Genomic DNA, 24,686 nt, shown 5'->3' on the forward strand with positions numbered 1-24,686 from the left:
ATTAAAGATTTCACGACAAAGAACCAGATTCAAAATACCACTCTTGCCAGGAGTTGAGCACATGCCTTTGACACCCAGAGTTTGAGGCCACCCAGGGCTGCATAGTAAGACACTGATTAAAAAATAATTAGTTCCAGGGGTTGGGGATTTAGCTCAGTGGTAGAGAGCTTGCCTAGGAAGCGCAAGGCCCTGGGTTCGGTCCCCAGCTCCGAAAAAAAGAACCAAAAAAAAAAAAAAAAAAAAACTAATTAGTTAAAATATTTTTTCTTTTTAGGTAGGGTCTCTCTATGTAGCCCTGGCTGGCCTTGAACTCACAGAAATCTGCCTGCCTCTGAGTGCTGGAATAAAAGGCATGCACAATTATGCCAGCTTAAAACAGTATTGTTAATAGACCTAATAACCAACTCTAGGAGTTTTACGAGACTACTAGGAAAAACAGGAGATTCAAGTGCCAAGCAGGACATATAAGGAATTGTTAAGAATCACAAATAGGTTGGAGAGATGGCTCAGTGGTTAAGAGCACTGACTGTTCTTCCAGAGGTCCTGAGTTCAATTCCCAGCAACCACATGGTGGCTCACAGCCATCTGTAATAAGATCTGGTGCCCTCTTCTGGTGTGTCTGAAGCGACAGTGTTCTCACACATAATAAATAAAACTATTAAAAATAGCTATTTGTGTAAATTATAGATATAACACTAAGCTTGGTGGCACGCAGAACAGTAAGCATGGTGGGTAGGACACTCCTGAAATACCATTGGTCTGGAAAGTGGAATCAGAAGATAGATTTCGAGGCCAGCCAATACTGCAAGACTAGAGAGACAAGGACTAACGTCGAGGCTGTTCTTTAATCATACAGGCACAAAGACACCCACATGGAATTTATAGGGCAAAGCTGGGTGTGGTGGTATACACCTTTTACCCTAGCACTAAGGAGGCAGAGGGAGGCAGAACTCTGTAGATTCAGGCCAGCCAGGTCTACATATCAAATTCCAGTTTCTACAAGGCTGAACAGTGAGACCCCAGTCTCAAAAACAAAAAGAAAACAAGCAAACAACAACCACCACCAGGGGGGAAAAACACTTACAGACCATCTTGGATACATAGTAAATTAGAAGCCAGCCAGGACTGCCTCAAAAAATTAAAACAGATCCAGGTGGTGGTAGTGATCCCAGTATTCAGGAGGCAGAGGCATGGGATCTCTATGAATTTAAGGCCAGCCTGATCTAAAGAGCTAATTCCTGGACAGTTAGGGCTACATGGAGAAATTCTGTCTAGAAAAACCAAAAACCAAACCAAACAAATAGAAGTAAAAACACCTTATATGCTTATACACACCCATGCATGTTTTACTCACCAAGGTTGAAACTCAGAATTAGGCATATCAATATACACATACATGTATGTACCATGTTAGCTGACAAGTTAACATGCCAGACCCTTTTTCAGTAATTTGTTGAGATAGGGTCTCATTCTAATGTTGAGATAGTCTAATGTGACTAGCCTCACATTTTCAGTCTTCCTGCCTTAGCCTCCCAAGTATCAAGATTTAATTTCTGTTAATTAGTTCATTAATTAAATGTTGGGTGTCTTCCTTCTTTAGTCATATTTTCCCTTTACAATTTTATGTATATGGGTATTTTATTTGTTTATTTGTCTATGTACCACAAATATACTTGGTCCAAGGATGCCAGAAAAGGGCAGATCCTTTTGAGTTACCATGTGGGTGCTGTGATTCAAACTCATTTCCTCGGCAAGAGCAAAGAGGGTTCTTAACTGAACTGGGTCATCTCTCCAGTTCCTTCGCTTTGTTTTCTGATACAGGGTTAGCGCTGGAGACATGTGTCAGTGCTTAAGGAACTAGCTACTCTTCAAACAGACCCAGGTTCATTTCCAGCACTCACATGGAAGCTCATAATAGTCTGTAACTACAGCTCCAAGGGGTATATCATTGAATGGGGACCTCACCAACTTCACTAGACTGGCTGGCCAGTGAATTCCAGGGAACCAGGGATCTCCATTCCCTGGCACTTTGGTTCCAGATACACAGTTAGGTACCAGCTATTTGGTTTCGAGGGGTGTTTTGTTTTGTTTTGTTTTTAAAGATTAGGGTCTCACTATATAGCCGTAGCTGGCCTGGAATTCATTATGTAGACCAAGAGTCTGCCTGCCTCTGCCTCAACAGCACAATCCCCGGAACTACATTATAATCCAGTCCTCTGCAAGAGCAACAAATTCCCTTAAGCCCTGAGCCACTTCTCCAGGTCACCTCCTCCCCTTGATGCAGTACCCTCGTTCCTTCCATTCCTCAGAGGACTTCCAGTCTCTCTTTAATGGGTCCCTTTTCTGTATCCTTAAACTAAAATAGGTTTTCTTTAATTGCACACTCGAGAGTGTGTGTGTGTGTGTGTGTGTGTGTGTGTGTGTGTGTGTGTGTGTGTGTGTCTGTCAGTGGTAGTGGGGAGTACCAGGAGTTAAACACAAAAGCTGAAGCTGTAGATTATTGAATTTCCTTTATCTTTAGCTAACTGGGATGTTATAATTACCTTTTCGCCAGCAGATTTCTCAAGTACACTAATATAGTCTCAATTAGTTGAAATCTAGGTTCTAAAGGAACTGCTGTTCTATTTTTCTATAAAACAATGTCCTTGCGGTTCAGCTCTGTGGCAAGAGCATTTGATTACAACATGCTCTTTTCTCCTGATTACTACTACCTTTAAAAAAAAAAAAAAAATGGGGTTGGGGATTTAGCTCAGTGGTAGAGCGCTTGCATAGAAAGCGCAAGGCCCTGGGTTTGGTCCCCAGCTCTGAAAAAAAGAAAAAAGAAAAAAAAAAAAAATGCCTTGTCCTCTCACTACTGAAATGTTCCTTTCCTTGGTTTTCACAGCTAAATTCTTGCAAATCTTCTTTCAACTCCTTCCCCCCCCCCCCCGGAGCTGGGGACCCAACCCCAGGCCTTGTACTTCCTAGGCAAGCGCTCTACCACTGAGCTAAATCCCCAACCCCTTCTTTCAACTTTTTACAACTCCTTCTGTTCCCTACAATTCCTCAACCAGCCTCTTTCCAACCCTTAACAGTACCCATTCCCCAGGGCTCAGTCCTTGGAATCCTACTCTGTTTTTACACATTCTTTAAGAGTACTCAGGCATTTTTATACTCCAGCTACACTTTTTTTAAGCTAAAAGAACTGTAAATTTTAGATTCAGTTCAACATTTGCTCTAAATTTACATCCTCTTACTGGAAATTGCTTTTAGTGCCTGGCTGTCATTTGAAACCCAGCACAAGCTAAAAACCTGTCCGCGTACCTCCCTCTCACAGCACTTATCAAAGCTGTGATTTTCCAAATACTCTGTGAGTGATGCGTGGGGGGGGGGGGGCCTGGGGATTTAATGCAGCCTCACACATGCAAGGTGAACAGTATGGCTGAATTGTATCCCCAAAGATATGGTTTGTTTTGTTTCATTTTGATTATCTGGTACTGGGAATTATTACCAAGACGTAGGACGTAAATCGTAAATATATTTGGCAAATACTCTGCCACATCCTCTTTATCAGCTCTTATTTGTACTTCCTTAATGCCTAGCTCCTCTATTAGAAGATATGCCCCATGAAGTAGGGATCAGATCTTTCAGGAACAGGTAATCGGGGAATAAAAATGGCCACATTTCCCAGTTACCTACCATTATGTTTCTGTAATGTAGCAAATGGTATTTATTCAAATTTTGACCAACAAATTAAAACATATTAAACCAAACCCAAGTTTGCCAACAAGTTTCAAGTCAATTAAAGATACAGTTATTTCACCTAAAAACAGTTTAAAACACTTGTTTATAAACTGTTTTAAACACAGGGCTGGGGAAGAGGGGTCAGCAGGATGGACCAATGGATAGGGCCCTTGCTACCAAATCTTATGACCTCAGTCTTTCAAAACTATATGATAGAAGAGAAGTGACTTCTACAAGTCCTCTATCTCTACATGTCCTTATTACATACATATAAATAATATAAATAATTGGGGCTGGGGATTTAGCTCAGTGGTAGAGCGCTTACCTAGGAAGCGCAAGGCCTTGGGTTCGGTCCCCAGCTCCGAAAAAAAGAACCAAAAAAAAAATAATAATAATATAAATAATTATACACATAAATATTTTCTTTTTTAGTCTCCAGATCACTAGGTGGCTAACCATTTCCCAGGTCTTCTGTTAGGTAGATATTTTTGGTCTTGTCATGGTAATGTTTATATAAATAATATATAAAATTAAAGGTTTTCTTTTTCTTTTTTTTTAAAAAAGACAGGATCTTGAATGTGATCATCATGACCAGCTTCTCAAAAGCTGAAATTACAAGCCCATGTCAACATGGCTGGTTTATCTTAATTTTAAAAAGGTATTATGTGGGTTGGGGATTTAGCTCAGTGGTAGAGCGCTTGCCTAGAAAGCGTAAGGCCCTGGGTTCAGTCCTCAGCTCTGAAAAAAAGAAAGAAAAATAAAAGGTATTATGTGTGTATGTATATACACACATATATAACAGAATAAAAGAAGACTACAGTGGGAAGTTTCCCGTGCATCCTCCAGTATCCTCTTTGTATAGGTGTATTTCATAACTTAATCACTTTCTTTACAAACATTTCAGCTAGGAGTGGTGGCCCACATCTCTAACCCCAGCACAAAGAAACTTTGTCTCAAAAAACAATAAAACTTTTTTTTTGTTTTGTTTTGGAGACATTTCAGTTGTCCTGGAACAACCTCTGTAGAACAAAATGGCCTCAAATTAACAAAGATCCACCTGCCTCTACCTTCAAAATGCTGTGATTAAAGGCATGCGCCACCATCACCTGGCTAATAAAAAACGTTTTCATGCTATTTATTCTGTGTGCTTCTGCGTGGGTGCACGCACACCAGAGCACACAGGTGGAAGTGAAAGGACAGCTTGAGGAAACCAGTTCTATCTTATGGGTCCTCGAGCTCAAGCTCCAGTCTTCCAGCTTGTCAGCAAGTACCTGTACCGAAACATTTGTGTTCATCCTGTTTAATCATTTCTTAAGTCGCTCACAATGTAAAAAAGAAAATGCCTCCACATTTATACTGTTTATATACAAATTGTGAATAATTTTCAGAAAAAAAATCAATGATCGAAAGATACATATGAACATTTAAAAATTCTTTGTGGCTTATTGTTTGCTTGTTTGTTTTTCGAGACAAGGTTTTTCTGTGTAGCCCTGGCTATTTTGGAGCTCAATCTGTAGACCAGGCCTAGAACTCAAAGATCCACCTGCCTCTGCTTCTGCCTTGGCCTCCACCTCCACCTCCCAAATGCTGGGATTAAAGGTGTGCACACCTCCCGATCTTTGTAGTTTTTTAAGATAAAGTCTTACATATCCCAGGCTAGCCTCAAACTTGCTATGTAGCCAAGGCTGACTCTAAACTTTTGTTCTTTTTATGTACTCTCATCCATGAAGGATTAACTACCACAGCAGCTGCTCTCTCTAAACCTACTATCAATTAGACAAAATACAAAAGTACTGTTTAATCTCTGAAATTCTGATCGTTGAGCAGGAACCCAAACAGAATCTCACATTCTGCTCAGTAGTGGAGGAAAATCACTCAGGAGATATAAACTGAATAGAACTTTCAAGACCGTCAACAAAGAAACAAACAGAAAACCAGTACACACACACACACACACACACACACACACACACACACACACACACACACACACTCACACACTCAAGAGATATAAACTGAATAGAACTTTCAAGACCATCAACAAAGAAACAAACAGAGAACCAGTAAAACACACACACACACACACACACACACACACACACACACACACACTCACACACTCAAGAGATAATAATTTAACAGACTTGTTAAGTAAAGAAAAAGGACAAAAACAGCCCAACAGGAAATGATCAAGAAATGAGAACCTGAGCACATTCCTTTAATCCTAGGAGTCAGGAGGTAGAAGCAGGTGGGCCCTGTGAGTTCAGTGCCAGCCTAACACACACAGTACACATGCCAGGGCAATGTAAACAGGCTGTGTCAAAAAGCCAATAAAAAATGAGAATCCAAAACGTGAAAACGCTGAAGGTAGAAGGGCCTGGTAGTTTTTATCTTTGATCCCAGCACTCTGCAGGTGGATCTTTGTGAGTTCCAAACCCAACCAGGACTATCTAATGAGAGCCTGTCTCAAAGAAGAAAATAAAAATAATTAATTTTGGGGTTGGGGATTTAGCTCAGTGGTAGAGCACTTGCCTAGCAAGTGCAAGGCCCTGGGTTCGGTCCCCAGCTCCGAAAAAAAAGAAAAAAGAAAAATAAAAATAAATTAATTTTTAAGAAAAGAAAATAAATTAAGCATTACTGAAGGATATACCAAAAAACTTAAAAAAAAAAAAAAAAGAAAAAGAAAGAAATGAAATCTAATTTTAAGTGATCAAATCAAACTTCTACATGTTAAAAAAAAAAAAAAATACAGCCAAGCACAGTGGCAACCATCTTTAATCCCAATACCTGGGAGGCAGAGGCAGATGAAGAGGCAGATATATCTCTGAATTCAAAGCCACCCTAGTCTACAGGCTAGCCAATGCTATATAGTGAGACCCTGTCTCAAAAAAACCTAACTAACTAAACACCACAGTAGATGCACCCAGTGCAGTAGCTCATGCTTGCTAATTGCATCACTAAAGAAGCTGAGGCAGGAAGACCGAAGGTTGAAGACCAGCCTGGTCCACATAGTAAATTCAAGGCAAACCAGGACCTTATAAGAGACCAAGACGCGAATGAAACTCCTGGGTAGAATTAATAGCAGACTGGAACATATAAAAGAAAAGCTCCACGAACATGAAGACAGAGCAATTGAAATAACCCTAGATGAAACAGACAAAGAAAATAAAACATAATAGAGTATGTAGAGGGCCCTGTGGCCTTTAAGACATCAGCATTCAATCTAACGTATGGAGGACCAGACAGGAATGAAAGAACAGGAAAACTGTAAAAATAATGGGCTCCCAGCATGTATCCAAATTTTTATTAAATAAAAAATTAGAAAGGGTTACTAAAACACAAGAAGCAAATACATTAAGATATTTGTACAACAGTGAAAACCATCTGGAAAGTGACATGGTGATATGGGAAGCAGGTGCTTTGACTTTGCAGTTGCCATCTAAGTTCTAAAATATTATTATGACCTGGGCAAATCACAATCTGATCAAGGTGCTTGCCTGACTTGTTACTTTGGTTTTTTGAGATGAGGTAGTCCTATTGTTACCGAGATTGACCTCAAGCTCCTGGACTCTAAGCAATCCTATCTTGGCCTCCCAAATAACTGGGGTAGAAGGCATATACTATACCAATTTTGTCTTGTTTTGTTTTAAAAAAAAAAAAAGGCTGCTACATGCCATATCTATCAATTGCAGTTATCAACTGCAACAAATGAGATAAGGGTTTCATAACGTAAGTATTAACCCTTGACCAGAATAATGAAATATTTGGGAAAGAGATAGATAAATATTGAGTTTTAAATAAGTTAGTACCATGGAACTTGCCTACCACCCCAGTATACCTTAGGAGATTGAGGCAGAACAGGGAATTTGAAGTCAGCCTGGTACATGTTGAAGACTGTCTCAAAAATGAAACAAAGATGGTGTAAGACTTTAATCCCAGGACTGTGAATACTGTCCTGTATAATGAGGACCAGGCCAGCCAGGGCTGCATAGTGAGACCTAGACTCAAAGAAAACAAAAACACACAAAAAGAAATAAACAAAAACTCGAAATATGTATCTAAAGGAATAATCAAACAAAACCCTTGACAACAATTACCACTGTAGTAGTTGTCGGTCTAGCATGCACCACAAAAATCATATAAACCCTAGAAAGTCAAAATTATAACTCTGTACTCTCCAGAGACCCACAGCACTCCTCTGTGTATTTCTGGATGTGGGCAGTAAGATGTGCATGGAGTCAGCGCAAAGTAAGGCAGGAAGGTGGCTGAGAAATCAGACTAATGAATTTGAGCTGTTTCCCCACCCCTTGAGAAAAAGGGAACCATACCAACACAACTTCTGACTTCTGCATTCTCTGTCCTAATTTCTATTTCAAAGTATTTTCAAACTGAAAATAAAAATATATTGTAATAAGTCCTTGTGAAAAGATGAAGCCAGAAGGAGTGGCATATGTCTTTGATCCTAGCACTTGGGAGGCAGAGGCAAGCAGATCTCTGTGAGTTCAAGATCAGCCTGGTCTACATGGAGAGTTCCAGGACAGCCACTTGAAAAAAAAAAAAATCACAATTTTTTTCAAAATTAAAAAAAGCATTTAAAAGTTAAGACAGTGTGATGGTTGGTGGCTCACAACCATCTGCAATGGAATCTGATACCCTCTTCTAGTGTGTTTGAAGACACCGACAGTATACTCACATACATAAAGTAAATAAATATAAAAAGAGAAAAAAAAAAAAAAGACAGAGTGATGGTTCATGCCAATAATCTCAATACTTAAGAGGGTGAAGCACTAGGATCACACAGAGTTCAAGGCCAGCCTGGGTTAGAATAAGACCCTGTCTTGAAACTATAATACACAAAAAGAATTTTTTTTAAATTTCACTCAAGTATGGAACTGCTCAAGAGCTCAAAGTTAGCTTGGGCTATCGAGTGAGAAATCACCCCTTAAACAAGCAAGTAAACCAGCAAGCAACTAGGCCTAGTGGCACAGGCCTATAATCTCAGGTTTGGGAGGTCCCAGCAGGAGGATTATAAATTCCAGGCCAGTCTGGAAAACTAAGTGAGACCTTGTTTCAAAATAAACTATAAAAAGGGCTAGGGATAGAGTTCAGTGGCAGAGTACTCTCCTAGCAGGTAGTTGGGTCCTCAGTCCCATCAAAGTTCTATGTATATGAGACTGGTTCCGGAACAGGCCAGAAGAGGGTAGCAGATCACTGAGACAGACAGTTGGGAGCTGCCATGTTGCTGCTAAGAACTAAACCCGGGCCTCCAGTGCTCTTAATTGTTGAACTATATCTCGAGCTCCTTACCAAAGTCTTACAAAGTCTTTTTTTTTTAATATTTATTTATTATATTTATATGAGTACACTGTCGCTATCTTCAGATCTTCAGACACACCAGAAGAGGGCATCAGACCGGGGTTGGGGATTTAGCTCAGTAGTAGAGCGCTTACCTAGGAAGCGCAAGGCCCTGGGTTCGGTCCCCAGCTCCGAAAAAAAGAACAAAAAAAAAAAAAAAAAAAGAGGGCATCAGACCTCATTACAGATAGTTGTGAGCCACCATGTGGTTGCTGGGAATTGAACTCAGGACCTCTGGAAGAGCAGTCTGTGCTCTAAACCACTGAGCTATCTCTCCAGCCCCTTACAAAGTCTTTTTTGTCTTTTTTTTTTTTTCCTTTTTTTTTTTTTTTCCGGAGCTGGGGACCAAACCCAGGGCCTTTTGCTTGCTGGGCAAGCACTCTACCACTGAGCCAAATCCCCAACCCCTACAAAGTCTTAATGTGAGAATTTCAACTTTTTTTTTTTTTTTTTTTTTTGAGATTGGTCTTTCCATATAGGCCTGGAACTCACTATATAAACCAGGCTGGCTTCAAACTCAGAGACACATCTATCTCTCCTGGGATTAAAGGCTTGCGTCACTTTGCCCAGCAATTGCTGACTGTTTTGTAACCCAAAGAAATGTTCCAACCTTAGCAATAGAAGAGCTTAAGTTTTTATTTATTACTTTCCCTCTGAAAATCATCAACTTTCAGGAAAACTTCAATAATTTTTTATATTTATCTGGATTTATACAAGAGAATACAGTTGATACTTTCTGTTTCCAAGCAGACAAAATAGCTGTATGTTTAGTAATTCGATTCTACAAAGGTCAAATATGTTTTTAGTTACGTCACTGTCAGAATACAACTATTTTTCCCCTTATAAGAACAGAGGTTTCTGCTAGGCAGTGGTGGGTGGCACATGCCTTTGATCCCAGCACTTGGAAAGCAGAGGCAGGCAGATCTGTTTGAGTTTGAAGCCAGCCTGGTCTACAGAGTCAGTTCCAGAGAAACCCTGTCTTGAAAAACAAAAAACAAAACAAAAAAATAGAGTTTTTCTATAAGCTACATAAAGCAAAAAACAAAAACAAAAAACAAAAACCTAAAGAACAATTGGCAGGGGGTTGGGGATTTAGCTCAGTGGTTGGGTTCCCAGCTCCGAAAAAAAGAAAAGAAAGAAAGAAAGAAAAAAAGAACAATTGGCAGAACAGAACTCTTACCCAGAGTATTTGGCCCTTTGAAGTCATAATCTCAAAGTGTACATATTTAAATCTGTGGTAAAGCCTGGCATGGTGGTAATATACTCTGTGATCTCAAGACTTGGGAAACTGGAGTAGGAGGATAAGAATTGTAATCTACAAAAAAAGACTGTCCAGAGAAAATGAGAGACAGGTAGCAGTGGTACACACCTTCAATCTTTAGCATTCAGAAGCAAAGCAGGAAACTCTTTAAGTCTCAGGACTGATAGTACTACATAGTGAGACCTTGTTAGTGGTGGTGGGGGTGATAAAGAAAAGAAAAAAACTAAAGGTTTACCAAACTCATCACTTTTTTTAATGTTGCTGAGAATCAAACTCAAGGCCTCAAGCATGTTATAAAAATACCACCATTGAGCACACCCCTAGTTTTATCCATCCATCATTCATCATTCATTATTCATTCATCCATTTTCTTGAAAACAAGATCTTAGATCTTGTTATGCCTATGTTAGACATAGATGGATACAGATGGTCATCTTGCCCACATAATTCCATCCTAAGAGCAGAGGCGTGCACTCTGACATGTTCATGATGGACCCTTGGAAGGATTATAAAAAAGGTGGGAAGACCTAACATGGTAGTTACAGCAATAATTTCAGCAAGAGGCAGTAGAAGGCAGGAAGACTTCAACGAGCAGGACTGTGTGTAGTAAGAATCTGTCTCAAAAACAAAAACAAAATCCTAGCACTTGAGGCAGAGTCAGGTAGATCTCTACTCAAGGTAGACCAGCCTGATCTCCATAGCGTGAGATTGGAGAGGGAGACAAAAGAACTGCCTTGAAGTTGTCTAGTGAGCTAATTAATGTGGCAAACACAACACAGAAATAAGAGGTATCCTGCCTCAAAAACAAGTGCAAGAACAGACTTCTGAGCTCCACATGTATACTGTGGCATGTGCACTCCCAAAAGAGTGATATGCCCAAAACACACAAACTTATTAAAATAAAAATATTAAGATGTTAACTTGAGTTAGATAAGATGCCTTTAATCCTAGCCCTCTGGAGGCAGAGGCAGGCAGATGCCTGTGAGCTGGAGGCCAGCCAGTGTTACATAATGAAGTGCTGTCCCCAGAACAGGAGTGAGGGGAGGCTGACTGGTCTTAAGCTCCTGGTTATGTGAGCTGGTCCAAGACGGTAACTCCAAAGCCCATTCTGTTCTCCTCAGCAGACAGCTGCTCCTCAGATCTTAAGTTCCACATGGCAGGAAGTCCTTAACGCTTCTGATTTTTATTTTATGTATAATGGGTGTATGCTCAGTAGTTATATTAATTAACACACTGCAGAGTCTGCTTGTTAGAACTCCCTGAGCCAGGTAGAGTAGCACATCTCTGTCATCTCGATACTTAGGGAGATTGAGGTAGAGGCCAGCCTTAGCTACAGAGTGAGTTTAAGGCCAGCGTGGGGTACACAGGAAGATCTAGTCTCAAAAATCGTATTGACGGGGATTGGGGATTTAGCTCAGTGGTAGAGAGAGCACTTGCCTAGCAAAGCGCAAGGCCCTGGGTTCGGTCCTCAGCTCCAAAAAAAAACAAAAACAAAAAAAAAAAAAAAACAAAAAAACAAAAAAAAAAAAAACAAAACACAATTCCCAATACATGCTTTTTTTCCCCTCCTTGACACTATAACACCATAAAGCTAATATGACCACAGAAGAACTCTGGAGAGATTGTTCCATGCCATGCCATTTTTTGTTGTTTTCTTGTTTTGCTTTCTTTTTTTAATGTGGCTGAGATTATGTTTGTACAGCAAGCCAGCTCTCAAGTTCACTAGCTCCCAAATTTATATATTTATATATTTTCTTTCCAAAATTATATATTTTCTTTCTTTGTTTATTCAGGTCTTTCAAGACAGGATTTCTCTGTATTCTTGGGTGTTCTGGAGCTCTCTGAACTCAGATCCTCCTGCCTCTACTTTCCCAGTACTGGGGTTAAAGGCATTTGCCATTCTACCTGGTTAACCTTCAACTTCTGATCTTCCGGCTTCCCTCTTCCAAATCCTGGTAGGTACCTAGTTTATGTGGTGAAGGGGATGGAGTGCAAGGCTTTTGTTAAGCAAGTACTCTACCAACTGAGCCACACTCCCAACTCCAAAACACAGAACGTCTAATCCTTCTCCCTCCACCCCCAGAGTGCTAGCATCACAAGCCTATGCCACTATGCTGGATTTATTCGGTGCCAGGGCTTCAAAACGAGGACTTCAAACATGCTAGGCAATCACTCTATTAACTAGTTATATCCCTAGTACTCAATCTAATGTCATCTGATGTCAGTAAATTAATACTGAATGAAAATAGATGTTTGGCTCTCTCCCTTTATTTATTGGTTTTAGATTCCAGTCCACACTTCTTGTTCCTCCACACTCTATTTTAATGCAGATACAACGGTTATTACTAGCTCAGCTCTGAGCTCTGAGGGACATCACTTTGAGATTCTTGAGTTTCAGATTTATCTAACTCACCCACATAAGAATGAGTCATTGAGCAGTTTCAGTTTTATCAGAGTGTTGTTCCTCTGGATGAAGTTAAGACATCCCTTACAGTCAACACATGAATTAAGCTGAAGCTAATTCATCCATTAACAAGATTGAAGGAGGGGGTTTGAGACAGGGGCACCACAGCCTACCCTGTCTCAACAATCCTATAACAACAATCCTGCCTCAGCAACCTGAGCCCTGAGATTAAAGGCGTACACGACCACACCTGGGAAAAAGTATCTGATTTTAGTAATATATTTTAATAAACTCAATACACACAAATTATCATTAAACAGATACTAAAAAGACTGAAAAAATTGCACTGTCTTCTAAATAAAGCGAATCTTACACAGTATACCTCAATTCAAAGCAGATACAGCTCAGCTGTTCACAGCTACAGCTAGCTGGTGATTGCCACACCAAGTAGTACAGTCCTGGTGTATAAATGCTATGGGCATAGCTAGAGTAAGCTACCTTACCATTACTTGAGGCTAGTTTCCGATCCTGTTTACCTCATTTAAAAATAAAAATTGTGGGTGGAGACAGGAAGATTGGGAATTTAAGGTCATCCTCTGGCTGAAAAGAGAGTTCTAGGACAACCTGAGGAACTAGGGCCCTTCTTTTTTATTAAAAAAAAAAAAAAAAAAGCTAGGCAGAGGCTTCTTATCCTAGCAGGAAGGAATGCAGCCTAGGCTACGGAATTAGATTCTGTCTTCTACAGACCTTTAATACCAGCACTCTGGAGGCAGAGTGACTTCGAGGCCACCATGGTCTACAGAGCAAGTTCCAGGACAGACAGGGATATACAGAGGAACCTTGTCTCAAAAAAAAAAAAAACAAAAAACAAACAAACAAAACAACAACAACAAAAACCCTAAAAATCTCTCCGCTCCAAAAATTAAAAAATAAAAATTTCATTGGATTAAATAATACATAAGAAAGTATTTTGTCTCTCTTAGAACAAAGCTCGTAAGAAACAATAGCAGCCAGGCAGTAGTGGTGTACACCTTTAATCCTAACACTGGAGAGGCAGAGGCAAATGGGTCTCTGAGTTTGAGGCCAGCCTGATCTACAGGGCAAGTTCCAGGACAGCCAGAGTTACATCAGAAACCCTGCCTTGAAAAACTAAAAAAAGAAACAGTAAGAGCTGTTATCAATATCTATATTACCAACACTGAACAGTGTCTTGTACACAGGACTCCCGTAAATATTTGCTGACAGATGAAAAATTAATTACCTATCAGCCATTTCAATAGCTTCTTTTTAAGAAACTTAATCTTGATGTTGCTAACTCTATGTGCTGAACAAAACAGAAAATGTAGCTGTAGCACTTCCTCTTTTGAACTACTCAAGTATATTACTTCCTTCTCCAGAACAATAAATTATTGACAACTATATGCTAAAAAGCACTCCCATCAAGAGACTTCTTGAGTATTTGCTGGAAACGTCAATGCTGCTTTACAGGTAACTTTCAATTTCTGGAGGAGTACCTTTATCTAAAGTTGGGCTTAAAAAAACCATGCCAGGGGCTGGGGATTTAGCTCAGCGGTAGAGCGCTTACCTAGGAAGCGCAAGGCCCTGGGTTCGGTCCCCAGCTCCGAAAAAAAAACCAAAAAAAAAAAAAAAACAACAAAAAAAAAAAAACCATGCCAGCACTTAGGAGGCTAAAGCAAGAAGACTTAAAGTTTTTAAGATTATCTTGGGTATATAAAAAGGCCATTTAAAAACATTCCATTTCTGAACTTTACTCAGAAAACCAGTTAGTAGACCTAGCACAAAGGAATGCAGGAGGTTGAGAAAGAACAGCCATGAGCTGCTGTGTATGTACACAACTTCTGATAGCACAATGATGTTATATATGTTAATATACTGCACCTATTTAGCATAATATAAATACACTTAAATTCATGTATGTCTTCAGAGCTAAATACACAGCCATTACTTAAAAAATTTTTTTGATTTTTTCCAGTATAAGAGGATAAACCCATAACAGGCAAGTAATAGGATTGGTTTTGGGGTGTGTGTGTGTGTGTGTGTGTGTGTGTGTGTGTGTTGAGACAAGTTCTAAGAGTCCTGGCTGTTCTGTAACTTGCTATGTAAATCAGACTAACCTTAAACTCAGAGATCCACCTGTCTCTGCCTCCAAAGTACAGGAATTAAAGGCATGCACCACCTCATTAGGCTAAATAATGTAAATCTTAAAATAGGAGTAGCAGGGCTGGGTACCACCTAATCTTTTAACCTAGATTTGTGTTCATTTCACTGCCCTAAAAGAATTTAGAATCTCTATGACATCAAGTTATTAACACTCTGATATAACTGTTTCTTGTTGACAATATCATTTATCAAACTAACTGTAAGCAATGGCAGTATCCCAGAGTACAAAGGTTTTCCACAATGGTAAGTACATAATGATCACTAACAAAACCACTGCATCCTAAAGTCAAACAATGCTTGGATTAATTGCTGTCTGTGCTATTGCTACCACTATTTCCTCTGAATGAGCAAGAAATCATGAGACAATTATATCTGTAAATCCTAGAATCCACATAATATATGCCTACCCGGAATATAAAAGGTAACTTATATTAGAAAAATCTTCAGATTTGGGGATCAGTGATAAAGAATTTAAGAACTTACCTAGGGGAAGCCCTAGGTTTAATCTCTAGAAACACACAGACACAGACACACACACACACACACACACACAACCTAGGGCTGTACTGTAGGGTTAAGAGTGCTTGCTGCTTTTACAGAGAACATGACTAGTTCCCAGCACCTACACTGGCACTGACAGCCAACTGTAGCTCCAGTTCTAGGGGATCCAAGGCCCCCTTCTAATCTCACTCACTTAACACAAGAAGAAACTAATTAAGCCTCAAGAGTGGTAAAATATCTTGCCCACAGACTTATAAGCAGCTAATAGCAAGCCAGTCATGGTTGTTCCTATCTGTAATCAAAGCAGTTGGGAGGCTGAGGGCAGGTTGCCAGGAGTTTCAGGTCACTGTAAGCTACACTGTGAGTTCTAGGCCAACCTGACTACAGTGAGATTCCCAACTCAAACAAAACAAAACAAACAGGACTGGGAGGAGGACATAAACTTAAGGATCAGAATTTGCATCCCCAGTAAATGGCTAGTCAGTCTAGCCAATCAATCAATGAGCTCCAGGTTCAGGAAAAAAATCTGTCTCAAAAAATGAGGTGGGGCTGGAGAGATGGCTCAGCGGTTAAAAGCACTGGCTGTTCTTCCAGAGGTCCTGAGTTCAAATCCCAGCAACCACATGGTGGCTCACAACCATCTGTAATGGGATCTGATGCCCTCTTCTGGTGCGTCTGAAGATAGCTGTAGTGTACTCACATATAATAAATCTTTTTTAAAATCAAAGAGTGGTGGTTGGGTTTTTAGTTCAGTGGTATAGCGCTTGCCTAGCAAGTGCAAGGTCCTGGGTTCGGTCCCCAACTCCGAAAAAAAAAAAAAAAAAAAAAATGAGGTGAAGCAGGATGAGCCTGGTAATGAACACCTTTAATCCCAGCAAAGGCAGGAGCATCTCTGAGTTCTAGGCCAGTCTATATAAAAAGCTCAAGGAGGGGGAGAGAGACAGAGACAGAGAGAGAGACAGAGAGAGAGACAGAGAGAGAGAGAGAATGAATATGAATGAATTCTAGGCCAGCCAAGTCTGTAAGACCGTATCTCAATAAAAACAAAACAAAATAAACAGTAGAGTGCTGGAGACAGGGCTCACTGGTTAAGAGCACTTATTGCTTTTCCAGAGGACCTCAATTCAGTTCCCCACACCCACTTTTTTGGTGACACAAAACTGTCTGTGACAAACACTCATGTGCAAGTATCCAAATACAGACACACATACTTAAAGTAATTTTTTGGCCAGACAATGGTGGTGCATGCCTTCAATCCCAACACTTGGGTGGCAGAAGCAGGTGGATCTCTGAGCTTGAGACTACAGAGTGGTCTACAGAGTGAGCTCCAGGTCAGCCAGGGCTACACAGAGACCCTGTCTCAAAAAACAACAGCAATAAATAAATAATAAATAGATTATTTATTTATTTTGGAGGGTTGGGAAAATTTGAGCCAAGCTTGGTTGGCATGGAGCTCAATATAAGACCATTCTGGCTTTGAACTCACAGAGATCTGCCAGCCTCTGCCTCTTCCTCTGTCTCCTGACTTCTGGGATTAAAGAGAAAATAAATTATTTAAAAATAAATAATAGGGCTAGACAGATGCCTCAGAGGCTAAGAGCTCTTGCTGCCATCATGTGGTGGCTCACAACTATCCAAATCTCTAGCTCTCGGGGACTGATTCCCTCTTCTGACTGCTCTGGGCATCAGGCATTCCATAGCACACGTCCATAAGTGCAGGCAAACACTCATATACACAAAATAAAAATAAGTAAATCTAAAAGAAAACATTTTTTACAAAGGTGGGAGAGTGCTAGGAAAAGATGTCCAATGTTGCAGGAATACATACACATACATCAAACACATAGGTAGGTAGGTGGGTGGGTGGGTAGGTGGATGGATAGGCAAGCAGGCAGGCAGGCAAAGTTAATGGCCATACTATTACAACCCAATTCACTTTTTATGTGGTTCATAGAGCTAATTCAAATAACAGAAAAATATAACCAATTCTATTTCAATAATAAAAATTCTGGCTTAGGTGAACTGGGATTTTAAATCCATTGCATTAAACAGAAATTCTGTTCATGATAGGCCCAGACCAGTAATAAAATTAGCATTATCTGATATTGTTGGTTTGTCTGCCTAAAAAAAAAAAAAAAACCAAAAAAAAAAAAAAGAAAGAAAGAAAGAAAAGAAAATCACTATTAATCACTATTTCAGTGCACAACAGAAGCTGCTACTATATACTGGTTTTTGATATTGAAGTAAATGTGTCTAGTACTTGATGTCCCTTCCTACTTTGTATCTATTTATATGCGTGCAACATCTTCAACAGCTACATACTAATCTCTCTAGCTGCAAACAGTAACATAAACAGTGAAGGAAATGGTTTCTAAGTCAGAGGCCTTGCTAAAGTCAGCTTCACCAGACAGTAAGACAACATTACCTGCTGGAGTCTATTCCTCAATTGAGAAAAGAAAATACTACTACTCAGCTCGCAGGACTCACACCAGTAGTAATAAGAAAACAAAGAGTGTGCCTATTCTCAGGTAAAGTCAAGTTAATGATTAAGAACAGAGTAACAGGGGGCTGGAGAGATGGCTCAGCGGTTAAGAGCACAGACTGCTCTTCCAGAGGTCCTGAGTTCAAATCCCAGCAACCACATGGTGGCTCACAACCATCTATAATGAGATCTGATGCCCTCTTCTGGTGTGTCTGAAGACAGCTACAGTGTACTTATATATAATAAATAAAAATCTTTAAAAAAAAAAAAAAAAAAAAAAAAAAAAAAAGAACAGAGTAACAGCTGGGAGGTGGTGGCACACACCTTTAATCCAGAACTAAAGACAGAGAGGCAGGTGGATCTCTTAAGTTCAAGGCCAGACTGGTCTATAGAGCAACTTCTAGGAAAACCAGAACTGCACAGAGAAATCCTGTCTAAGATGTCTGGGTCTGGAGATTTATTGAGATCCTGTCTCAAAATTCCAAAGAAGAGGTAAAACGAGGGTCAGAAATACTACACAGTATTAATTAGATAACAAAGAATGTGCCATTCTCTCAGGTGTGTGCTTGGCTGGCCCTGGGCTCAATCCCCAGCACTGCAACAGAGTTATCAAAAATGCTCAACTACTGACTTTGAAAGTGGGTTTAGGGCTGGAGAAATGGCTCAGTGGTTAAGAGCACTGACTGCTCTTCCAGAGGTCCTGAGTTCAAATCCCAGCAACCACATGGTGGTCCACAACCATCTGTAATGAGATCCGATGCCCTCTTCTAGTGTGTCTGAAGACAGCTACAGTGTACTTTCTTTCTTTTTTTTTTTTGGTTCTTTTTTTCGGGGCTGGGGACCGAACCCAGGGCCTTGCGCTTCCTAGGCAAGCGCTCTACCGCTGAGCTAAATCCCCAACCCCTACAGTGTACTTTCATATAATAAAGAAATATATCTTAAAAAAAAAAAAGAAAGAAAGAAAGAAAGTGGGTTTAGGGCTGGAGAGATGGTTCAGCGGTGCAGAGCACTGACTGCTCTTCCAGAGGTCCTGAGTTCAACTCCCAGCAACCACATGGTGGCTCACAACCATCTGTAATGGGTATTTGATGCCCTCCTCTGGTGTGTTCTAAGTCAGCAACAGTGTACCCACATATATGAGGTAAATAAATCTTAAAAAAAAAAAAAAAAAGAAAAGAAAAGAAAAGAAAAGAAAAAAGAAAGTGGGGTTTAATAGCCAGGGGTATGGTGCATGCCTTTAATCCCACTATTGGGAGGTACAAGCAGGTAGATCTCCAAGTTTGAGGCTAGCCTGGTCTATATAATGAGTTCCAGGTCAGCCATGATTACATAATTAGATCCTGTCCCAAAAAGAAAAAGTTTGTAATGTTGAGATTTTTTTCCCTACTCCTTATATAAAACCTTAAATAAATACAAAGTATTTACTCTATACAAAGGTTTAGGTAGTGGCTCACAATTTTTATGAGATTAAAAGTACTAAGAAATATTTTTAAGTATCTGAAACACACAGTGAAATGCTCGAAAATAAAATGACATCTAGGGCTGGAGAGATGGCTCAGTGGTTAAAAGCACTATCTGCTCTTCCAGAGGTTCTGAGTTCAAATCCCAGCAACCACACGGTGGCTCACAACCATCTGTAATGAAATCAGATGCCCTCTTCTGGTGTGTCTGAAGACAGCTACTGTGTACTTGAATATAATAAATAAATAAATAAATCTTTTAAAAAATAAAATAAAAAGACAAGACATCTGGTGTATGCTTTAAAATCTATCAGTCTCCCAACACTATGCTATATAAATAGAAGGGGAGTGAGAGCTCAAGCTGAGTGGCGCACACACACAAAACACAAACAAGTGTCTGATTCTCTTCCTTAAGAGTGGGTATAGGACAGACCCTGAGGTCTGATTTACAAAGCTAGTTCTAGGACAGCTGATGCTCCATAGAGAAACCCTGTCTCAAAAAAACAAAAAACAAAACAAAAAAATAGGTATAGGGGCTGAAGGGAGGGCTCTGCAGTTAAGAACAACTTGTTACTCTTGTAGATGACCTTAATTTGATTCCTAGGGTCCACATGGTGGCTCACAACCATCTGTAATTCTGGACTGGATACCCTCTTCTGGCCTCTGTGGACACTGCGATACTAGCGATACTACACACGTTTGAAGCAGACATGAAGGCAAAACACCTATACACATTAATCAGACGAACAAAAAACTGAGTAGGCCTATTGCCTACACTGGGCCCTTTAAAGAGCTTGACTCAGGCTGGGTGGTGGTGGTTTTTTAATGTACAACAGTGTTTTGCATGCATTATAGCTGCGTGAGGTTGTCAGATTCCTTGGATTAGAAGTTACAGACGGGGTTGGGGATTTAGCTCAGTGGTAGAGCGCTTGCCTAGGAAGTGCAAGGCCCTGGGTTCGGTCCCCAGCTCCGAAAAAAAGAACCAAAAAAAAAAAAAAAAGAAGTTACAGACAGTTGTGAGCTGCCATGTAGATGCTGGGAATTGAACTCAGGTCCCCTGAAAGAGCAGCCAATGCTCTTAAACCACTGAGCCACTTCTCTAGCTTGGCACTTCCCTTTAATCCCAGCACTTGAGAGGCAGAAGCAGGTAGAACTTTATGGAGTTCAAATTCTAGGCCAGCCTGGTCTACAGACTGAGTTCCAGGACAGCCAAGGGTACGACGCAAAGAAACCTTGTCTCAAAAAAGTATGTCTCATCAGAGGGGTCCAAAAGATTGTTCTACATAATGGCCCAACCTGTGATGAACTAATCTACAGCTGACATGACGCTTTACTAAGGCATATCCTCAGATGCAGAGTTTGTTGGCAGATGACACACTAGATGAACTAAAAACACCGAATGATGTTACTTCAAGGTATTCTATTCTCCAATAAATCCTGTAAGTGAATTACATAATTTTGGAGCACACTAGCAAGAACCTTAAATTCTAAACTTATGGCAAAGCCTTTAATCCCAGCACTCAAGAGATAGAGGTAGGTTAAAGCCAGGCTGGTGGACATTGAATTCCAGGATAGCCAGGGCTACAGAGGGAGACCTGTGGAGACTGTGCTGAGAGAGAGAGAGAGAGAGAGAGAGAGAGAGAGAGAGAGAGAGAGAGAGAGAGAGAGAGAGAGACTGCGTGCCTTTATTCCTAGCACTTGGAAGGCAGAGGCAGGCAGATCTCTTGAATTTGAGACCAAACTGGACTACAGGAAAGGCAGGGCTACATAGAGAAACCCTGTCTTGGAAAACAAAAAACTGAACTTGAGGGATTAGGGATGTTGTAGATTCATGGTGCAGTGCTCCGCTCAGCAAGTGAGCCCACTTTACAGTGAATATTCAGCTCCTTCCTTCCAAACAGTAGGTCTCTGACTTGCATGGCCCTCCCTTCCTCTGGAATATAAAAGCAGGCCCTCTAATTCACTCATCCTCAAGCAGCTCACAATATTCTCTGAGTTCCAGCACTGAACTAGGTAGGTACTCTAGAACATCACAAAGAAAATATAAAACACAGCTACCAACCATCAGAGTTTATATATGATCCTGACAAAATAAAACCGAGTTTACTGAAATATCCTTGCTGGGAGTTGGGAATTTTGCGACCATTGGTAGACCAGTGACTACATTTTCAGGCAGGTGTACTTTTCTTTATACACACTAATCTAACAGGAAAAAAAACAATGGTACCACTAAGTTAAAGGCTCCAGAATTCGACAAGTCTTTATAGATGGAGAGTGCCTCTACACACTTGTACATGCCTGACAGAAGACCACTCTGTGCTTCTATAAGGAAAGGTATAAAGGTGTCCATAATGTACACAGCTTTAGGCACTCCTTCAATTGGGACATTTTTCTGCTTTCCCCCAATAATATCCTGTTTCTACAACAATACAGTAACAATGTATCTACTAATAGACAGGATGAACTCACCTTAAGGAAACAGCATTTAGCAAATATCCTCAAAAATCAAACAGAAAATTCCAAAAAGTTTAACAGTTAAGACAATTGGCTATATCTACTTTCCAATCTTCAAGCTATACATGAGACCCATGTAAGGTTCCACATTTCTGGTGGCTCTGTAAACTGTCTGGCTCTTGATTTTGTAAGTCTTCGCCTCTTCTGATTTTTTTTTTTTTTTTTTTTTTTTAGTGGTATTGTAACCCTGGCTGGTCTGGAACTCTCTACTTAGACCAGATTGGTCTCAAACTCAGAGGTCTGCCAGCCTCTTCCTCTCCAGTTCCAGGATTAACAGGATGTGCCATAAAAAAGGGCCTTACAACACTAAAACAAGACTAGCAATGTCTACAAACTAGGGGTCACCTCATGGCCCGGAACAATCCTGAAGATACACTATTCCAATGGCCAAATAGCAGTTTTCTACGTGGCAACGTTTGGGACTAATCTTGTTTATTTAAACCTTTGAAAAACAAGTATTTCTGGGGTTGGGGATTTGGCTCAGTGGTAGAGTGCTTGCCTAGGGCGCAAGGCCCTGGGTTCGGTCCCCAGCTCCGAAAAAAAAAATTAAAAAAAAAAAAAACAAAAAAAAAAAAAAAACAAGTATTTCTACCAATATGCCCTCATGTCCGTAGCACCAAATGTGGAAAAGAAATTTTCAAGGAAGCACACCAAGTAACAGCAGCTCTAGAACTAAGAGGTGCTGTTAAAATTATTTCAAACTAGGTGAAGTAGTTCAGAAGGATGCCTCCCGTAGGTGGCCAGCCTGGGCTACAAGCATATCCTGACTCAAAACCAACTATATTAAGACTTCAGAAAGACCCCACTATAGATCACAAACACTGTATATTATAGGGTCAAATGCTGTCTGCAACTTTCTCAAGCTTCAGAGTTCCAAGTAACACGAAGGAATAGCCTAAAAATTAGGTCCTTTACAAACTGACCATAGAAAGTGCAGACAAAAAAAAAAAAAAAAAGCATAATTAGCTTCAGCACCAGGTAAATAGTAAGGATTTACCAATTGCAAAAGAATGTGGTAGAAACAGTAAATTCGGCTCTTGACTACATTCACACCAGAAGAGAACCCAGGTTCCCTCACCGAGAGTCTACTGCTAAATAAACAGCAGATCGATCTTTAGCAGTTTGAATACACCGATCATTTTTCACGGTGAAATGCACTGCTACAAACTGTCGAGGTCGAAACGGATAGCAAAAACCCTAAACTGGTTTTCGGCGAGGAGCCACTCTGCATAGAGCATCACACAAAAGACAGGAGCGCAAACAGAAACACGCTCCTTAGGCCTTCGCCTACTGAGGCCGTGAGCCGAGGTCCTGATCCCAGAACACTGCGACAAGGAGCGAAATAAGGGACTGGGGAAGGAAGGGTTGGGGTGGGATCTGCTTGCTCGAATGCACCGGGGAGTGAGGGGCAGGAAAGAGAAAAGCGCGAGCACAGCCCTAAAGGAAAAGAGTGAGGGAAGCTGCAGCCCGGCATCCGCGGCTTCCAGGCCCGCGACACCCTCCGGCCCGCACCAGGCTCGGCCCTCCTCCCAGGCCCGTCCCACCTTCTCACCTCCCTCACGTCCTGCAGGCACTCGAGCACCGCCAGGTTGTTGCTCCAGGTGTGTTTGGGGCACACACGGGTCACGTCCTCTCTGCAGGACTCTTCCTCCGCCAGCTTCCAGCCTCCGCCAGTCCCACCGGGCCCTGCTCCGCCCCGCCGGGCCGGGAGCCCGCCCGCCGGGAAAGGCTGCTGCTGCTGAGGCGGCGGCTGCTGCTGCTGCTGCTGCGATAACTGAGGCAGCTGAGGTGGCTGCTGCCCTACCGGGTTGCCGCCTCCAGCTTGCCCTGCGAAGGGCCCAAGGTTGGCCCCCGGACCCTGGCCCTGACCGTGGCTATTCTGGACCCCTGCTGCCACTAGCAGCAGCAGCTGCAACGCCGCCGACAAGCGGAACATCCTCCGTACACGTCCACACACCGCCATCTTGGGTTCGCGGCGAGCTCGACGCACCCGCCGGCGACGTGTATTTAAATGAGGGGGCGGAGCCGCGGGCGTGGGCTGGCGTGACTCCTCCCCAGCGGGCGGTAGACCCGGGAGTCCACGGTGGAGTGAAAAACTGGGATGCGCTACGAAGGGCCCACGCCCTATACCGGGCTGGCGGGAAAGTGACTTTCCTTCCCGGAGGAACTGCTGGGGCTGCTTAGAAAACCCGGGTAGGGGCACCGTGGTACAAATCTCTTGATTGTCGTCATGGAAAAGAGAAATGAATTTGGGCTGACACAACTAAGATGGCCGGTGAAATATTTCGCCGGTTCAGTGACTCACGTGGGCAAAGGGTTAAAAACTTTGTGTGTTATAGATCAACTTCAAAACCAAATGTATTCCGGTATCTGAGAGCCTCATTTTGTATCTGACCTGTATTTCTTACCTAGAGAATGAATGAATGTTAAGCATACATAGGTTATAATCCTTGCTCTTGGGCCTTCTAGGTGATCGCGCGAATGTAAAGTAAAACTGAACGTTTAGAATAAAGACGAGGAAGGGGCTGGTGATGTAGATCACTTGGTAGCGTGCACAAAGACTTGGATTTGATCCCCTTCACCTCATAACCCGGGTGTAGTGGCGTATGCCTGTGATCCTAGCATTCAGGAGGTGAAGGCAGGAAGTTTGAGGACAATGTATGACTGTTTCCAGCGGGGGGGGGGGCAAAATCAAGGAAAATGCCTAGTCCGTAACATGAAATTCCAACATCGAGGGCCTTTGCCTGGACGTCTACTTTAAGAACCAGTACTTAGATTCCCTCTACGTCTGTTTTTAAAACAAGG

At 41.3% G+C, this 24,686-nt stretch overlaps 1 protein-coding gene across 1 annotated transcript in view; it reads right to left on the reverse strand.

Moving 5' to 3' along the window:
• Glg1 (golgi glycoprotein 1) overlaps positions 1 to 23,858 on the reverse strand; it is a 106,112-nt gene extending 82,254 nt beyond the window's left edge. The window contains exon 1 of the mRNA XM_032888008.1: positions 23,434 to 23,858. Within this exon, the coding sequence (XP_032743899.1) occupies positions 23,434 to 23,844 (411 nt within the window). The 5' untranslated portion in view covers positions 23,845 to 23,858. The remainder of the gene's footprint in view (positions 1 to 23,433) is intronic.
• Positions 23,859 to 24,686: the final 828 nt, after the last annotated feature.

The sequence above is a fragment of the Rattus rattus genome, chromosome 17 (assembly GCF_011064425.1).
Source record: "Rattus rattus isolate New Zealand chromosome 17, Rrattus_CSIRO_v1, whole genome shotgun sequence".
Taxonomy (NCBI): domain Eukaryota; kingdom Metazoa; phylum Chordata; class Mammalia; order Rodentia; family Muridae; genus Rattus; species Rattus rattus.